The following is a 20,081-nucleotide window of genomic DNA, read 5'->3' on the forward strand; positions in this document are numbered from 1 at the left end:
AAAATAAAGTGACAGACTTTATTTTCTTGGGCTCCAAAATCACCGCAGATGGTGACTGCAGCCATGAAATTAAAATACACTTTCTCCTTGGAAGCAAAGCTATGATAAACCTAGACAGCATATTAAAAAGCAGAGACGTTACTTTGCCAACAAAGGTCCATCTAGTCAAAGCTATGGTTTTTCCAGTGGTCATGTATGGGTGTGAAAGTTGGACCATAAAGAAAGCTGAAGTGATGTGAAAGTCACTCAGTCGTGTCTGACTCTTTGTGACCCCATGGACTATACAGTCCATGGAATTCTCCAGGCCAGAATTCTGGAGTGGGTAGCCTTTCCCTTCTCCAGGGGATCTTCCCAACCCAGGGATCAAACCCAGGTCTCCCGCATTATGGGCAGATTCTTTACTAGCTGAGCCACCAGGGAAGCCCAAGAATACTGGAATGGGTAGCCTATCCCTTCTCCAGTGGATCTTCCCAACCTAGGAATCAAACTGGGGACTCCTGAATTGCTGGCCGATTCTTCACCAACTAAGCTATCAGGAAAGCCCAGCTGAGCACTGAAGAATTGATGCTTTTGAACTGTGGTGTTGAAGAAGACTCTTGAGAGTCCCTTGGACTGCAAGGAGATCCAACCAGTCCATACTAAAGGAAATCAGTCCTGAATATTCACTGGAAGGACTGATGCTGAAGCTGAAGCTCCAATACTTTGGCCACCTAATGGGAAGGACTGATTCATTGGAAAAGACCCTGATATGGGAAAGATTGAAGGTGGGAGGAGAAGGGGACAGCAGAGGATGAGATGGCTGGATGGCATCACTGACTTGATGGACGTGAGTTTGAGCGAGCTCCAGGAGTTGGTGATGGACAGGGAAGTCTTGCGTGCTGCAGTCCATGGGGTTGCAAAGAGTCAGACATGACCGAGCAATTAAAGTAACTGACTGAACACATAAGCAGTACTTCTTATGGTGATGCCTGAGGATATTTTATGAAGGGAAATTAGGGATTAATATAAAAGGATTACCCTTAACTTCACATAATGGTTTGTAGGGAGGGCTGTCATCCGTGAATTTATCTAAATCCTTTGCACACACGCATCATGGAAAGCAAACCTCCCCACCACCCCACCCCCGGGGTGGACCTCCAGCTGCCTCAGTGACATAGAGCAGAACTCTGTGTCAGCTTGCTTCCTGCCAAGGTAGCATGTGTCTTCATCCTCTAAGAGAGATACTCTAAGAATTCTGCCCAGTTTTCAGACAGTCACCAGGGAATGGCACTTTAGAAATGTCTCGTACCTCTTACAAATCTCACACAGATGTGTCCCAGTTGCATGGTGTAGAAAGGAGTTTACTGAGCATGTCTTTGTTTCCAACTGCAGCAAGGTACTGGATTTATTTTGGAAGGGCCTCATTGGTATGGCATTATATATGTATGTGTGTATATAAATACATATATAAACTTTTTTTTAATTTTTACACTGTTGTCTTGGTTTCTGCTATGTGCTCAGTCAGTCCAGCTGTGTCCAGCTCTTTTTGACTGCATGGACTGTAGCCCTCTGTCCATGGGATTTCCCGGGCAAGAACACTAGAGTGGGTTGCCACGCCCTCCTCCAGGGGATCTTCCCCACCCAGGGGTTGAACTTGAGTCTCCTGCGTCTCCTGCACTGCAGGTGTGTTCTTTGCCACTGAGCCACCCGGGAAACTCAGCCATGCAAATCAGCCATGATTGTACATACATCCCCTCCCTCCCTATATTTTAAATGTGTTTGTCTATTGCCATACAGAAATTAAAAATATTTTACATGGAACTGTTATGTCCTTAAATTTCCCTTGTGTCCTAGCCTGGCGGGCCTGCATTGTTATCCTTCAGGCCATAACTTAAGGAATTATTTCTCATCAATATGGATATGGCTTACTGACCTCCTCTACCATTTGGAGGGAAAAATGATATTTTTGTCATTTTACTAGGGCAACGGAAGAATGTTTTTCAAGCCAACAGACAGGAAAGAAAGGTTAAATGTATTAAAAGAAAAGAACTGTACCTACTCTGTCTTTCTATGCTTCTTAAGTCTGTCTGATATTAAACTTAAAGAAAAGAAAAAAGTAGATAGTCAGGGAACCCGCAGTGAGGAGTGGTCAAAAACAGGCCAAGATTTTGATGAAAATAGAAACATTGGAACAGTAAGATCTTAAGCGCAATCTGCTCCCAGTGGAGTTCAGAAGAACTTAGAGAACGGCATGCAGATAAAACCTCTGCGTGAAGCTTATACCTTTTGGTGAATTAATAAAACAAAACAATAAAAATACACAAATAATATGTAATATAAAAATACATGAATAACAATTAAGTTTGCCTACCATCACTAATCATTACTGAATATTTCATTGCTTGGGAGTATTTGTACCTTGGGAATAATCATTGCTTGGGAGTGTTTCATACCTTCCTCTTCATGCAGAAAGGGTGACAGCTGTGCTTTAATTCTCAGTGGTACATTGAATATTTTTCAAAGACCAGTGGTAATAACTGTACTTTGTATTTCCAAGAAGACTTCTTCAAATGTGTAATAAAGATGAGATCAGAACATTAAGAAGAACTGGTTTATAATGTTGAAGATTTAATGATAGTTCCACTACCACTTGGGTTTGGAACAACTGCCAGTTTCTCTTTTGCAGAAATGTGTAGTGTGTGTGTGTGTGTGTGTGTGTGTGTGTGTGTATGAGAGGGAGAGAAAGAGAGAGGTGTAGAATAATCAGAGGCCTGTTGACTTTTTTTGTTTCTTGTTTTAATTTGAATATCACCCCTGTGTCTCAGAGTTAATCAAGTCGCTGTTGCCGAGTCTGGTTTGACCAGTGTTTCCCTGCAGACAAACCAGAGTAAAAGTGACCGGCGCACTGGGGCACCGCATGCTCCAGGTTAGTGAAGTCTCAGAGTCCATGTCTGCGAAGTGAAGAATATAGAAGTGGCTCCTCACGGAGCCGTGGGCTTCAGTTTTGGACGGTTCACACACGTCCAGTTTTGGAACAGTGCCTAAAACAAGCGTGTTCTCAGCGATGTCAGCCGCTGCTCTCGCTGCTGCAGCAGTTATTACTGCTCTGCAGAGTGCTGGGTGAGCAGCGTCCAGAGGGCAAACGCAGGGTCCTGCCTCCAGTCCGAGCTTCATTGTGGTGAGCCTAGGTGCCTCTGAAGGCGTCAGTGAGATCAGATAACACACCTGACTTGCACCCCCCGCACCGCCCCACCTCCGTCCTATCTTCTCCTTCCCTGCCCACTGTGTTTATTTTACTGGAGTAGCAAGCCTGACCTTGCAAAGGATTGTCACCTGGAGTTTCCCCTGAATGTATCCGTAGAACAGGCTTCCTTGTCTAAACTGCGCTAATTGGTTGGTTTGAAATCCAAACAAAGGTAGCCCCCTCAGTAGCTTCCTCCACCTCTCAGAACTGCAAATATAGTTAATAATGGAAATCTCAAAATAGAGGCAGGGAAGCCCAACTGAAAGGATTGTTTGGATCAAACAGGGCATTTATAGCGCTTGCCCAGGGCTCAGAGCACGTGGTGTGGGTGCTGAGTTATCGCTGCCGCTCCCCCCCTCCTTTTCCAGTTCTTTATCTTGACTGTGCACCTCTGTCCACACTTTGGGCTTTCTCTCTCGTGGGGTGGTTATAGTAGCCTCCTCACTGGTGTTCCTTGTTCTAGTTTTGCTCATCTGGTCTGCACCTCTTATCTCCTTATCCTGCTACAAATGAATTCTAGATTATAAAATTTGTGATTAAATTAAAGGAAAAACTAGAAAGTCCTTTTGCTAATATGATGGCCTAAGAATTCCAAAACTCGTGCATTATAAAACATCTAAAAGTGATTAAAGTATTTTTAAACACCTTTTAAACCAGTAGATGAGCTAGTAATAGCGAGGCGGAAATGAAGACAAATTTAGCAGGTGAGCTGCCCCTGGGGCGGTTGAGCCCTCAAGGCATCCGTAGATCTGGGTGCCCCAGGAGGACTGGAGATAAAACCAGCAGCTTGCAGCACAGAGGACAGAAGAATGGGGAGTGGGAAGATGCCGATGGCATGGACTGAGAAGTCAGTGTAGCAGAAGTTTCGATAGAGGAGACAATGCAGAGATAGTGTTCAACATATGATGATTGCAAGTGTTTGGAGATGATAAATGGGAAGCCAAAGCAAGCTGTACCTAAATGTAACATTAAGTAATACCTTCATAGGAAAAAGTTAATTGTCCACCTAGAATATTTAATGAATGAAAGACATTTCTACATAAAGAAAAATAAAAAATATTTACCACCAAAAGACTCTCACTAAAAGAACTCCTAAGTATAGATTTCAAGAGGTAGTTGAAAATGACCCTGAAGACCAACCTGAGATACAGAAATAACAAGTTAAGGTAACAGTAAATATGAGGGGAAATCTAAAGAGACAGTGGCCATTTATAGAAAATGTCTATTAAAGTAGCCTTAAACAAAAGTAATAGACACTGTTTTCATGTTAGGCTAGAGGCAGTTGATGAGAGTTAAAGTACGCCGTGATCCTTTTATTTTCGAGAAGGAAAGTGGTCTTTGCAATCTGAGTACGCGTGTTAAAAATAGCCTTGAAAGCATAGACATAGTGCACAAAGCAGTATCTGTTGATCAAGTTCAGCACACACCTTTTCACAGTAGGCACCCAACTATTTGTTAAAATGCGTCTGCCGACTGTCCTAGTGTTAGAGTTACCGGTAGGGTTCATCCAGGGCCCAGTCAGTAACCTCACTCATTCCTCCCACCATGTTCATTCCGAAATGGGATACCACTCTTTCCCCGGCCTTCTGCACTTAATGGTGTGTGTGTTGTTACATCAGATTTAACTCTTCTGCAGTTGTCATTGTGAGGAACAGTGCTCCTTGTGAGGATGCGAAGCCATAGCCTCACTGTATGTGTGTGTATGTGTGCGTGCGTGTGTGTGTGTGTGTGTGCGTGCGTGTGTGTGTGCGCGTGTGTGACTTTACAGTCAGGGCCAGCTGCTTCTAAGCCTTTCCAGCCTGTTCCCGTGCACCATGGTCCCTTCCTTCCCTGAATTCCACTTGTTTACACCCAGACTGGTCCAACTGTAAAATGGAAATAATAATAATAGTGTCTTATTCTTAGCACTGTGGTGTGGATTGAACCAAGTAAGTTATAACTGACCAAAAACAGGATTAAGTTTTAAACCTCTGTGGGAACCGGAAAAGTAGAGCATGGAATACAGGGTTAATGCTCCCTGACTTAGCATCTGTCACCCTCAGGTGACTTTAGATCACAGTCAGCTGGGATCCATTTCTAATCGGCTTAGTGTGGTAATGATGAAGACCTGTTAAAAGTTTTCACGAACACGTGCATGAATTTGTTACCAAACTGGTGCGCTCGACCCACACTGGGTCCTAACCCAGGTGGAGACTCCTTGTCTCCATCAAGGAGGTTCTTTATCTGCTCAGATTCACATGCCCATTAGGACGTTGGGATGGCCGTTGGGATGGCACAGGCTTTATTCAATGGCCAAAGAATGGAAAGAAGCCAGAACTTGGTTAGCAAACCAGCTTCTCAACCCCATTCAGGCAGAGACACAATGTATGTCGGAGAGTCGAGCTTAAAGATAAGACTGGAAAGAGAGGGAGGGGTATTCACGAACAGGGCTGTGGCTTGGATCCGAACCTGATGCCGCCCTCCTCTTCTGTCCTTGTCAGGGCTTTGCGGTGGTTGTTGTTGTTAATTTTCTCAGTCATGTCCAGCTCTTTGCGACCCCATGGACCGCAGCACGCCAGACTTCCCTGTCCTTCACCATCTCCTGGAGCTTGCTCAAACTCACGTCCATCGAGTCGGTGATGTCATCCAACCATCTCATCCTCTGTTGTCCCCTTCTCCTTCTGCCTTCAATCTTTCCCAGCATCAGGGTCTTTTCTAATTGCAGTTGTTGTCATGGCGATTGTCAACTGTCCTGGCGCCAATAAATATGTCATTTAACTAATATGGCTCAGAGTCACTAGAAGTCAAGTCTCCCGCCATCTTGGGTTTACTTGGTTCTAACTAGTTCTTGTTTTTCTCTTTGGAGCCTCCTCCTGAAACCTAGATGAGAGGAGTTGATTTCCATTTGAGGGAGGGGCAGAGGTATGAGTCTAGGGCAACAGCCTTAGTAACAGATTGATAGATTTCTACATGAAAAGAAGAAATATTGATTTGTAAATCTTTGAACTTAAAGAATCTCAAAATGCCACTAAATTAGTTTTAGGGCTTTGGGAATAGCCTTTCAAATCCAGGCCCTGCATTCTTCCTATAGAAAACAGAAGGGTTCCTCTGAGTTCTTTTCCAGCTTTAAGCCAGTGTTTTATCTTAAGTTAAATGAGTTATCCACATTTTAAAATGAAGTGGCTGAGGTCCCGAGAGGCAGGGGGACTGGTCAGGAGTGACCGAGTGGGCTGGTGGGTGAGAGGACCGTGGACCAGCTGGTCGGCCTTCCAGCCGACGGCCCAGCACACCAGCCGCCCCGTCCTCCGCCGCGGCAGCTCCTGCAGCCGGCGGCCGCTTCTGGGCACGCCGCTCTCACACGGCCCGGGTCGGAATCTGACGTCTGTTAACAGAGCGCTCAGCCTTTACTTCATGTGTGTGTAGAGTGAGCTGTGACTTTCTTTATAGTAGCCACTCTTTTCCTTTATAAAGAAGGTTATGGTGTACATTTTTTGATCATTTATTTTTGAGTGCACATTTTTAAACCTTACATGGTGGAGACATATGGGATGGTTTTTGTTTTTTTTTTATTTCCCCTGGAAACCTGCAGAGCGGATGTTTTGAGGCCTTTTTTTCTTTCTTTTTTTTTTAATTTGCCAGGTGGATATCTCAGTATGGTATTGGCAGGAGCACCTGTATTCTGTAGGTGGCTGTTCACCTAGTTTCCAAGCTTAAGGTTTCTTCAGTCAAAGGACATTTAAAAGATGTGGTTGAAAATAATGCGCTTTGTAATTTATTCAGGCATCCAGGTTAAAGGCAGTCAAATATTTGATAACAGAAAGAACAAATGCCCTTCCTACATGTTGAGTAGACATGTTTAGAGAAATGGTGTTCAGGTAATAACCTTTTCTGGTTACAAGATTTTAACTTTATTAAGATTAAGAATAAATAGTAAGCTGTTTTGCTAATCTGTGCTTTTACTTTAAGATAATCTGTAAAGTTTTACGTAAGTCAATACAGAAATTCTACTTTATACTCCAGGAAAATACAAAGATGGGGATTGTAAGGACTTCTGGAAGAAAATTCGCCTGGAGAATTTTTGTCAAGGTGCCTAGTGTCTGCCTTGCATTATACTAGGTTCTGTGAATTCTGAAGATGAAAGATGCTTGTTCTCAGGTTATTCACAGCCTACTTAAAGAGACATTTAGACAAAAAAAGAAAGAACAAACCATGTTACAGTGTGGCAGCGCCTGCTGCAGCGGTCTTAAGGGTTACCACAGGAGTAATAATTAAAGTTACAGTCCCGCTGGTGGATGGGTGGGAGAAAGGCCAAGAGGGGTCCTTTTGTATTCTGAGGCGTTTTTCTTATGTCTCTCGGAAACTCTGAGGAAGCCACGAAGGCGCTGTTCATGAGCCCTTAGATTAGCATGTACTTCCAGCATGCCACTTGCTTTTCCAATAGTTAAGTTATGTCTACCGGAGCACGAACCGCACAGCCTTACCGCCTGGGTTCAGATTCCTCCTTCTCTTCCTATTCATGTGATCGTGAGCAGGTTACGTCTCTGTGCGTCAGTGTTATAGAAAGACAAGAGTAATAGTACCTACCTCTCAGGGCTATTGTGAGGATTAAATGAGACAGTACTTCCTGTTACATAGTAAGCCTCAAGAAAATTTTATAGTTATGATTAGTTTCGTGTGGGGACGTTAAGTCACTTCAGTCGTGTTTGGCTCTTTGGGACCCTATGGACTATAGCCCGACAGGCTTCTCTGTCCATGGAATTGTCCAGGCAAGAATACTGGAGTGGGTTGCCATGCCCTTCTCCAGGGGATCTTCCCAACCCAGGGATCGAACCCGAGTCTCCTGCGGCTCCTGCATTGCAGGCGAATTCTTCACCACTGAGCCATGTTGGTCTCGGTAGCAAATAAACCAGGAGCATTGGAGAACAGTTACCACATTGACTTTTCAGGTTCTCATTCTAAAATGCAGATTTCTGTCAAATTAAATTTTTCCATTTGTTTTCCTTTTCTAGCTCCAAGAGGCAAGCGAGGATGGAAGACCTTTTATGCTGTACTAAAGGGAACAGTGCTTTACTTGCAAAAGGTAAACGTAGATACGTAAGAAAGGAAGCCCACAAAACTTTATGGAGTGATAATTAGACAAGTTACCTAGAAAATATTCACTTTGTACAAAGAGGCCACATCAAGCAGAAAGATTGTATAATTGATCTCTAAACTCTTTTTTAGATTTTTTTTTGTTTCTGGTGAAAAAAGTTGTTTTGGAAATTATTTATATATGTGTGTATATTACATTTTACAAATATAAAAGATTATATACATGTATATATGAGTGTGTGTGATCAGAGGGAATGGATGAAGTGTGTTCTAATTACATTCAATTAGAAATGTTGAATATAAGTTGATATGTTAGACTTCATATTGTCTGTTCAGGTACAGATTGTGGTAACACTTGTTTTCAATGGATATTTATAAAGTGAAGTTACACCCCTCGTGTATTTAGTTATTTATCTTCGTTTGGATCCTACCTAAATCTAGAAACACATTTTCTTTCAAGCCCTGATATTTAACAATGCAAATGTATTCCAGTTACCTGGGTACGGGTCTGACAAGACCATTTCCTGGCAGGATTCTTTCTTCTAGTCCCCAAATCCGGAAGTTAGTTTGGTATGCAGTTGGCGTGTTCCGGCCTCTGCAGGGTATTTCCTGGAGCCCCTCGTCCCTAGTTCTGTGTGCGGAGGTGGGGAAGTCGAGTCCTGCCCGGGAGAAGGTGCACCCCCTCCCAGGGCCCAGCGGGACTCTAACTCCACAGTGAAGGGAGGCTCGGAATTGTAACAACACTGCCCTCGGTGGTGACTGTTAGGAAATGTTTTTTCTTTATAATGTGATTTAAAAAAACGTAACATGAGATCTCCCTCAATAAAATTTTAAGTTAATAGTGCAGTGTTATTACCTTATAAGCACCAGGTTGTGCAGTAAATCTCTAGACGTTTTCCACCTTGCATGACAAACAGTACCAACGAGCGGCCGCTGGCAGCCTCCTTTCTACCCTCCATTTCTGTAAATCTGACTCTCAGATGCTTTACACAAGGAGCCCCAAGCTGTGTTCATCCATGACTGGCTGGTTTCCCCTAAAGTTACGTCCTAAATGTTCATCCAGCATGTGACAGGATTTTCCTCGTTTTTATGACTGAACAGTGTTCCATGGTTTGCTTCATCTTCTTTTTCTGTAGCTTCGTCCATGGACATTTGTGTTCTTCCCGCCTCTTGGTTATTGTGAGCAATGCTTCAGAGAAAATGGTGTACAGATATTTCTTTGAGATCCTGATTTCAGTTCCCAGAAGTGGAATTTCGAGATCATATGGTAGTCCTACTTTAAATTTTTCTAGGAACCTCTCTACTGTTTTCCACAGCAGTTGAATCATTTTAAATTTACACCAACGATGGCCAGGAGTTGCAGTTTTTCCACATGCATTTCAACATGTGTTATTTTTAGAAAATTTTAACAGTGGCTATCCTGACAAGTGTGCAATGATACTTCATTGTGATTTACACTGTGATTTATACTAATCCTAATGATTAGTGGGGTTGAGCATTTTTTTTCATATCCCTGTTGACCATATATGTGTTGTCTGTTCAGATCCTTTGACCATTTTTTGATCAGGTTATTTCGTTTTTTGTTTTTGAGTTGTAGGAATTCCTTACATATTTTGAACATTAATTCCTTATCATATATATCATTTTCAGGCGATTTCTCCCATTCCATACGTGACCTTTTCACTCTCTCTATTGTCTCCCTAATTAGGGTTAGGGTTGGGGTTAGGATTAGTGTTAAGGTTAGTGGGGTTAGGGTTAGGGTTAAGGTTAGTTGGGTTAGGGTTAGGGTTTATGGTTAGGGTTAGTTGTGCAGAAGAGTTTTGGATTAGGGTTAGGGTTAGTTGTGCAGAAGGGTATAAGGTTCAGGTCAGGGTTAGTTTTGCAGAAGGGTTTTAGGTTAGGTTTAGTGTTAGGGTTAGGGTTAGTTGTGCAGAAGGGTTTTAGGTTAGGTTTAGGGTTAATGTTATTTGTGCAGAAGGATTTTAGGTTAGGGTTATGGTTAGGGTTAGTTGTGCAGAAGGGTTTTAGGTTAGGGTTAGGGTTAGGATTAGTTGTGCAGAAGGGTTTTAGGATTAGTTAGGGTTAGTTTGGTTGGGGTTATGGTTAGTTGAATTAGGGTTAGGTTTAGGGTTAGGGTTAGTTGTGCAGAAGGGTTTTAGCTTTAGTTCCTTTTCTCTATTTTTGCTTTTGTTGCCTGTTGTTTTGTTTAGGGTTAGGGTTAGGGTTAGTGGTGCAGAAGGGTTTTAGATTAGGTTTAGGGTTAGGGTTAGTTGTCCTGAAGGGTTTTTGTTTAGGGTTAGGGTTTGTTGGGTTAGGGTTAGTGTTAGTTGGGTTAGAGTTAGGGTTAGTTGTGCATAAGAGTTTTAGGTTTAGTTCCTTTTCTCTATTTTTGCTTTTGTTGCCTGTTGTTTTGGTGTCCTATACCAGAAATCATTGCCAGTATCAATGCCAAGAAGCTTTTCCTCTGTATTGTCTTCCAGGAGTTTTGTGTGGTATATAAGCACTTAAGTTCACAATGAGTTCCCTGTTGTGTGTGGTGTATGTTGAAGATAAACTTGCATTCTTTTTCACGTGGATACCCAGTTTTCCTGTATCGTTTGTTGAATAGACTCTTTTCTCCTTGGTGTGCTTTTGGGACTCTTGGAAGATCAGTTTTTGGCATTGTTTTTGGGCTCTCCATTCTGTTACAGTGTTCTACATGTATATCTTTATACCACTACTGTAATTTTTTTGTTATTATAGCTTTGTAATATGTTTTGAAGTCAGGAAGTATGAGGATTCTAAAATTGTTATTCTTTCTCAAGACAGTGTATTTAGGACCCTATATAACTCCATATCAATGTTAATGTAAATTTTACAGTTTCTTCAAATCTTCCTTTGGAATTTTGATAAGGATTGCATTGAATCTGTAGATGACTTTGGATAGTATAAGCATTTTGACAATATTCAGTCTTCTAATCCATGAGCATGGGATGTCTTTCTCTTTACTTTTGTCTTTATATTCTCTCAACAATGCTTGTATCTTTTATTATATAAGTTTTTCACTTCCTTCATTAAGTTTATTCCTAAAATATTTTATTGTTTTTGATGCTATTATAAATGGGATTGTTTTCTTAAGTTCCTTCTCACATTGCTCATTTTAGTTTACAGAAGTACAATTGATTTTTGTATCCTACAACTTTGTTGAATTTATTTCTTATTTCTAACAGTTCTTTTGTGGAATCTTTAGAGTTTTCTGTATTTAGAGTCATGGAATCTGTAAACAAAGATAATTTTACTTTTTCCTTTCCAATTTGGATGCCTTTAAGTTTTTTTCCTTCTCTGATGGCTATGGCTGTATTAAATAGAAGTGCCAAGAGTGGGCATTTTTGTCTTTTTCTTTTATTAGAAGTAAAAGCCTTCAGTTTTTTGCCATTTCACATATGATGTTAGCTGTGGGCTTTTTATATATGGTCTTTATCATATTGAAGTAATATCTTTTTATTCCTAGTTTGTTGAATGTTTTTTATCACATGAAAGGTTGTTGAATTTTTACTAAATGCTTTTTCTATATCTATGGAGATGATCATGTGATTTGAACATTTATTATGTCAATGTGATTTACCACACTAATTGATTTTCATAAGTTGACGCATCCTTGCGTTCCTGGGGTAAATCCCACTTGGTCGTGATGTATGCCTCTTTCATAATACGATGTTGGATCTGGTTCGCTGGTATTTTGTTGAGAATTTTTGCATCTATATTCCCTAGGGATATTGATCTCCAGTTTTCATTTCTTATAGTATCTTTTTCTGTTTTTTATATCAGGCTAATACTGGCTTCATGAAATGATTTTAGAAGTTTCTCTCTGCTTCAATATTTTTTAAGAATTTGAAAAAGATTGGTTTTAATTTAAATTGGTCCCATTTTAGAAGTTGGATAGAATTTATTGTGAAGCTGAATAGTCCTAGACTTTTCTTTTTTGGCAGGTTTTTGATTACTGATTAAATCTACATGCTAGTTATAGGTCCACTCTGATTTTTATTTATTCATGATTCAGTTTTGGCAAATTATGTGTTTCTAGGGATTTATCCATTTCTTCTGGATTATCCGGTTTGTTGGTATGTAATTGTTCATAGCTGTTTCTTACGTTTTTGTTTCTCTGATACTAGTTGTAATGTCTCATTTTTCATTTCTTATTTTATTCTCGTCTTCTCTCTTTCTTAGTAATCTAGCTAAAGGATTGTCATTTTTATTGTTATTTAAAAAAAAAAAAAACTATTTCATTGATTTTTCCCCTTCTGTTTTATAGTCTCTATTTCATTTATTTCTGTAATAATCTCTTTTTTGAGGGAAATGAATTGTATTCAGCTGTTGGTATTTTGAAGATTTACTCTTCTTTTGCAAAAATGTTTTTAAGACAACTTCATTAAGATGGACACGCTTGAGGTATGATACTAAAATTAGTGATTTCACATCTAAGACAGTATTTGTAAATGCGTAAAAATTACCACTATTTGTTTTTTATTTTAGCACATAAAGATAGGTTTTTGTTTTTAAGACAAGTTATCTCAAATGCATGTTTTAAAAATATAGTTCTACTTTATACCAAACTTGAAATGTGTAGCAAAAATTAGCCTAATGATCAGTATCCAAGCTTATTATGTCTTCAGACTTTCATTCTGTGGTGCAAGATGTTTATTAGTTTTTTTAATGTTATATTGTGATGAATCCTTTATGTATGTAAAGTCCACTTGCTAACAAGGGCTACAGTGAAGCTATGTAAACTCCCTAATGATTGTGTCTGTGTCAATGCATTTGGCACCAACATTTTGTAGACAGGGCTCTGAGCAACTTTGACAAGTATCGGTTGCTATCCTGACATTTTTTGCCGTTCTCCCACTTACTATTTTTCTTTTGTTTGTTTGTTTTATTTAAGTATAGTTGACCTACAACACTATGTTGGTTTCTAAGATTCAACATAGTGAGTTGATACTTTCTATACATTACAAAATGAGCACCACAATAAGTCTAGTTTCTGTTACCATATCAAGTTACTATATTTTCTTGACTGTATTCCCCATGCTGTACATTTGATCTGCGTGACTCCTTTATTTGGGAACAAAAGTGTTACCCTCTTAATCTCGCTCACCTGTTTCACGCATCCCTCCACCCTTCTCCCCTCTGGCAGCCGCTGGTTTGTCCTCTGTATCCGTGACTCTCCTTCTGCTTTGTTACGTTGGGTTTGTTTTTTGGATTGTACATGCAAGTGAAATCGTTTGTCTTTTTCTGAAATATTTCAGTTAGCATCATAGCCTCGAGCTCCATCCATATTACCACAGATGGCAAGATTTCACTCTCTTCTCTTGCTTAGTAATATTCTGTCATGTATGTTTTCATACACGCCACATTCATCTGTCAGTGAACATTCAGGTTGCTTTCATATCTTGGCTATCGTAAATAATGCTGCAGTGAACCTGGAAGTGTACGAATCATTTTAAAATGGCCTTTTTGTTTTCTTCAGAAAATTACCCAGAAATGGAATTGCTGGATCTTATGATAGTTCTAATTTTTAAATTTTAAGGAATGTCTAAACTGTTTTTCATGTGGCTGCACCAGTTTACATTCCCACTAGCAGTGCCCAAGGATTCCCATCTCCACATCCTTGCCAACACATATTTGTTGTCTTTTGGATTACAGCCATTCTGACAGGTATGAGGTAATATCTCATTGTGGTCTTGATTTGCATTTCCTTGATGATTAGTGATGTTGAGCATCTTTTCATCCATCTGTTGGCCATCTGTATATCTTCTTTGGAAAATATCTTTTTAAATTTTCTGCCCATAATTCAGTTTGTTGTTTTATTTTGTTTTGATGTTGGGTTATATGGAATCTTTATTTATTTGGGATATTAACTCCTTATCAGATACTGTTGCTTCAGAGATCTCTTGTACTTCTTTTTTGTTCCTTTTTCTTCTTTTGCTTTCTTCCCTTGTGATTTGATGGCTACCTTTGTGTTATGTTTAGAGTCATTTCTTTTTTGTGTGCATATATCTGTTACAGATTTCTGCCTTGTAGTTACCATGAAGGTCATATAAAACATGTGTATTTGTGTGTGTGTGTGTATGTTTATTTTAAGTTAATGATCACTTAGGTTTAAATACATTCCAGCAACCCTGCAGTTTTAGTCACCTCTCACCACATTTAATGTTTTAGACATCATTTTACATCTTTTCATGTGTGAATCCCTTAACTACTTACTGTGGATATAGATGACTTTACTTTTTCTTTTAGCATTCCTACTAGCTTTATAACTGTCTGATCTACTATCTTTACTATTTGTTTGCTTTTACCAATGAGAATTTTCCTTTCATAAGTCTCATATTTTTAGTTGTAGTATTTTTCTTTTCTCACTTAGAAAAATCTCTTTACGATTTCTTGTAAAGCCAGTTAAGTGGTGACAAACTGTTTAACTTTACTCATTTGTAAACTCTTTATCCCTCCTTCAAATCTAAATGACAGCCTAAGATATTCTTGGTTGTAGGGTGTTTCTTTTCTTGGTTGTAGGGTGTTTTCTTTTCCCCTTCCATTACTTGAGTCATATCATGCCGCTTCCTTCTGGCCTGCAAAGTTTCTGATGTAAAATCAGCTGATAGTCTTATGGGAGTTCCTTGATACATAACTGGCGGCTTGTCTCTCTCTGACTTTAAGAATCTCCCTCTCTCTTTCATCCTTGCCATTTTAATTATGTTTCTCGATGTGTTTAGGTAGGTTGGTTACACTTCTTAACCGTGGGGAAGGGCCTTGTTTAGGAGATGTCCTTCAGGACCCAGCAGCATACCCCTCTCGTTGCGAGAGCTCCATGAGCTGTTGGGCCCTTCTTTAGTCGCAAATCAGGACCTGTGGGTGGACTGGAAGGCAGGCCACCCCTGGCCTGGTTGGCGGCCAGCCCTGCCTTCTGTGGCGGCTGCCTAACTACTGGTTTATGTGGCCAGGTCCCGGCGCAGCTGGCTGGAGGGCTCGGAGGTGGTCCTGGGGATGACGCCAGCCTGCTGGTGGTGGGGCTGGATCTCAGGGTGGCTGGCTGTGGGACCTGGGTGGCCTGATTTTTTGCCCTAATCTTAATGTTTCCTTCCTTCTACTAATTTGGGCTTAGTTTGTTCTTTTTTTAAATTTCTTGACATGTAAAGTTAGGTTGTTTTTTTAATCTATAAAGTTGCTTGTACTGTAATCTCATAAATTTTGTTATGTTATATTTTCATTTACCTTTGTCTCAATATATTTTCTGATTTCTCTTATGATTTCTTTTTTGGCCCATTGATTGTTCAAGAATATGTTGTTTAATTTCCACATACTTGTAATTGTGCCGTTTTCTTTCAACTATTAATTTCTAGTTTCATCCTGTTGTGATTAGAACACACTTGGTATGATGTCAGGTGTCTTAAATTTGTTGAGACTTGTTTTATAAGCTAAGATGTAATCTGTCCAGGAGAATATTCTATGTGCACTTTGGAAGAACATGTATTCTGCTACTCCTGGATGGAGTGTTCTTCATATGTCTTTGAGGTCCATTTTGTCTACAGTGTTTATCTTATTCTTTGTTTCCTTGTTCATCTTATGTTTGAATTTTCTGCTATTATTGAGAGGATTGCATTGAAATTCCCCAGTATGATTGTATTGCTGTCAGTTTCTCCCTTCAGTTCTGTCTGTATATGCTTCACATGTTTGTGTCTTCTGGCATTAGGTATACATGTACTTTTAATTATTACAGCTTCCTGGTAATTTGATCCTTTTATCGTTATATAATAGCCTTCTTTGTCTTTTTTTGCAGTTTTGTCTCTAATAAGTATGACTCTTTTTTGGTTACATTGTGCATGGATATCCTTTTCCATTTCTTAATTTTCAGCCTATATGTACCTTTATGCATAAAGTGAGTCTTACAAACAGCATATACTTAGGTCTTTTTTTTTTCTTTTAAATCCATTCAGAGACTCTGTATTGATTGGGGAATTTAGTTCATTTACAGTTAGAGTAATTATTGATGCAGAAGTACTTACTATTTGCATTTTGCAAATTGTTTTCTCTTTCGTGGCTTTCTTGACACTTTTTCTCTGTTATTCTCTCCCTTTGTGTTTTGTTGATATTTTATAGAAACCTAGTTTGATTGCCTTCTCACCTTCTTTCCTGTGTCATCCGTTGGTAATCTCTTTGTGGTTACCATGAGCCTCACATAGCACATGTTAGAGTTCTAAGTCATCCTTTTTAAGCTGATAACAACTTAACTTTAATCACATGTAAGAACTCTTCACTTTTTCTTTTCCCTCCTCACACATAATTTATCTTGATGTGTGAATTTATTTCTTTTTATATTGTGTATCTACTAGCAAGTTTTGTGTTTATAGTTGCTCCTATACATTCCTATTTTAACTTTTGTGCTACAGTTAGATGTGATTTGCTCACTGCTGCTAGAGTATTTCAATATCCTGTATTTTTCTATGTATTTACCTCTACCAGTGAGATTTATATTTCATCTTCTCTCTCTTATATTTCCAGTGCTGCTGTTTCGTTTCTTTTCATTTCAAAGTCTTTTGTTTTCATTACACTTTCTGTAAGTCAGATCTAGCAGTGACACATTCCCTCGGTTTTTGCTTACCTGGGAAATTCTTCGTCTCTCTCTCTCTTTTAAAGGAGGCATTTGCTGGGTACGGTGTTCTTGGCTTACAGGCTTCCCTTCCACCCCCCAGCATTCTCAGGCTGTCACCCTGCCCTCCTCTTCTAATCTGCAGGGCTTCTGCTGAGCAGTCCCGCCAACATCTTAAGGAATTCCCTTGAATATGACAAGCCTCTCTTTAATTGCTGGTTTGAAAATTCTGCCTTCACTTTTTCCTTGACAGTTTGATTGTAATGTGTCTTTGTGTAGATCTGTGGGTGAGGCTGTCTTAATTTGAGGCTGTTGGACTTCTTGGGTCTGGATGTCCATTTTCCTCCTCAGGTCTGTTAGGTATTTGGCCACTGTTTCTTTCAGTAAGCTCTCTACCTGCTAGTTTTTCTCTTCTCCTGCTGGGACTCTGCTAATAGGTATCTTGTCCAGTTGATAGTGTCCTGTAAACGCTTCTGTGTTTTTTTTTCCCATCTGTTCCTCTGACTGCATAATCCCAGTGTTTCTGTCCTCAGTTACTGCTTCCTTCTTCGTGTGTAAGTCTGCTGAGGGTGATTCTAGTGAATGTGTCATTGTATGCGTTAGTCTCAAAATCTCTGTTTTAGATTTTAGAATATTTTCTTTGTTGATATTCTCATTTTTTTGTTCATGCATCATTTTCTTGAGCCAATTGAGACTCTTTATGAAGGTTATTTTTAATGCTTTATCAGATACATTATATACCTTTCTTTTTTATGGTCAGTTTCTGGAGATTTATTTTATTCCTTTGATTGGGCCTAGACAATGAATGGACAATGTCCAAGTGATTGGACATTTTGACAATCCTTGGACAGTGATTTACTTTTTCTTTTACTCTACTTATTAACAGAAACGTTTTAAAATTAAAAGTTCTTCAGAAGCTTATTTTTTGGTCAGTCTAGTATCTGAGGACTATGAAATTAAAAGTCAAATGGTTTTACTTTTTTCTGTTTACAGAATTTGCAAAAACATTCATTCTTGATTGCTTACAGTATTTTCCATTAAATAGCTTTATCATAATTTAATTTTTTCTATTTTCAAACATACCCCCATTTCAGCTTTTCACAGTTATAAATAATGATATACTGTACACATCTCTGTTTATTTCTTAAGAATAGATTCTCAGAAGTATCATTGGTCACAGGGACAGAGTGGGAGCTGTTTGAGATTATTGAAATCTATTGCTAAATTAACTTCGAGGAATACTGAGCAGCTTTATCTCTCAAAGTAATTTATGACAATATCTGTCCCACCACAGCCTTTCCTCACTGCAGTAATTATTAGCATTTGGTTATTTAAACGTAAAGGCCTCATTTGTTTTACGTTTTTGTTTTCGGTGCACAAACACATGCCCTTACACACTTGCCACACTCCAAAGCTGCCTTTCCACACTTGTGTTTCACTGGGGAAGAAAATACACTTGAAATAATGGCAATACTGAATTGGGCGGCAGCCTGCAAGGGCATCCACATTTGCACCACTGAGATAATAAACTATTTGGGATGGAAACAGAAGTGTTGGGGAGGGACATATGTGATTTATTTTCATTTTAAGCATTTCAAAATGTTATCGTAATGACCTATATAATAAAATTGAAAGCATTATTCTTTTTTCAGACCACTGTTTCTCAGGAGTCACCCAGATCAATATTTAAAAGGACCTTGGCTGTCCTATATCAGCCTTTTACATACTACCAGAGCAGCTTTGTAAGGGGCACTATTATAATTCTCTCCTACAGGCACTTTTTTCCGATGTCTAGATTGAGAACTATGTCTAATGTTAACAAAACCTCTTGTTTTCTTCCTTTTGGGATAGATTAGGTAAGGGATGTTAGACTATGGGATACTTCACCCTGGACTAGAGCTCTTTTCATGGTTGAGTTCCCTTGCAGAGATAGGTATGGGGACAGCTGAAACCCAAAGATTGTAAAGAAAGTGATCTGGGACATCCTTCTAAAATGTACACTTTACTTTGAGGGATCAAACAACTGGAGAAATGGAGACTTGATGTTAGGTGATTATTCATGTTCTTAGGTGGCCAGATATCTTGGATTGTCTTTGTTTCCTTATGGAGCCAGCACAGCTTCTAATTTATAAGTCAACTGCTTTGGCCTTTGCCAAAGCACCATGTGTATACATGCTGGGCCCACATTGGTCCTTTCAGCTAGATTTGCCTCTGCAGGGAATGGCCCTTTGAAATTAAATTTCACATATCACAGCTGTTTCCCCAGCATCAATCCTATTCTCTTGGCTTACTTTGTCATTTTCTTTAAAACCTCTATGAGGGGCCGAGTTGTCTTTGGCAAAATCATTTCATTGAATACCTAGTCACAGGATTTCCGCCCACTCCATCCCAGGGTGAGCCTGGGAAGAGAGAAAAACATTCTTGCATTCAGCCTTTGACAGAGGGGATGCACAGAGAGAGGCTGTTTCCAAGTCAACAGCTCTGCCTTTCTCATTGTCCTCTCCCTCGGATAAGGGAATTGAGTTGTTTGACTCGTTCAGACATCAAAGAGAAAGGGCTGTATGTTGACAAGGGACTGACTTTGTCAATTCTGAAGTGTCAACATCAGTTGGATTAAAGCTACAAAATTAGGTTGCACCTTCATATTTATGGCATCTCTCGAGTGTGGCAGGCGGGCACTTGGGGAAAACTGGGTGAGTCTCCTTTCGTAAAGTGGAAAATGGGACCCGCAGGAAATGACGCGTTTGTTCATGACGTGCGGGGGGCGCTGTGGGTTTCTCTCGGGCTGCTGCTTTGTGTTCGGATGGAGCGTGGCCTGAGAAGGGGCACCCTGTTCTGCATCCAGGCCAGACTCCCCTCTTGCTGTTGTGAGTGCTCTTTGAAAGAAAAGGAGGGGCTGGAAAAATGTGACGAGTGTTTAAAGTCTCAGCATAGCAGTCATCTAATGTCTATCCCAGAACTTTGCACGGATCCCAGAGCCTAGCTCATCAACCAGTAGAAGCGTCATCACAGTAGGCCAGGTTCTTGGATGGATATATCTGCTCAGGTGTTTTATTAGTTTCTTCCTAACTTGTAAGATTTAAAAAAAAAAAAAACAAAAGGAGAGGCTATGCAAATGTGAAGACCCCGTGGGCCTCTGCATCTGAAAATGCCAGGCACTGTAAGGCT

The 20,081-nt window shown here is 39.9% G+C and overlaps 1 protein-coding gene across 9 annotated transcripts in view; it reads left to right on the plus strand.

Annotated features, from left to right (window-relative positions):
• PSD3 (pleckstrin and Sec7 domain containing 3) overlaps positions 1–20,081 on the plus strand; it is a 475,326-nt gene that overhangs the window by 397,383 nt on the left and 57,862 nt on the right. For all 9 annotated transcript variants that reach the window (XR_010658389.1, XM_065901506.1, XM_065901507.1 and 6 more), the window contains one exon: positions 8,212–8,282. Coding sequence is in view for 8 of the 9 variants with exons in the window: in XM_065901506.1 (XP_065757578.1) it covers positions 8,212–8,282 (71 nt within the window). In the remaining variant the exon portion in view is untranslated. The remainder of the gene's footprint in view (positions 1–8,211; positions 8,283–20,081) is intronic.

Source organism: Muntiacus reevesi, chromosome 10, assembly GCF_963930625.1.
Source record: "Muntiacus reevesi chromosome 10, mMunRee1.1, whole genome shotgun sequence".
In the NCBI taxonomy this organism is placed as follows: Eukaryota; Metazoa; Chordata; class Mammalia; order Artiodactyla; family Cervidae; genus Muntiacus; species Muntiacus reevesi.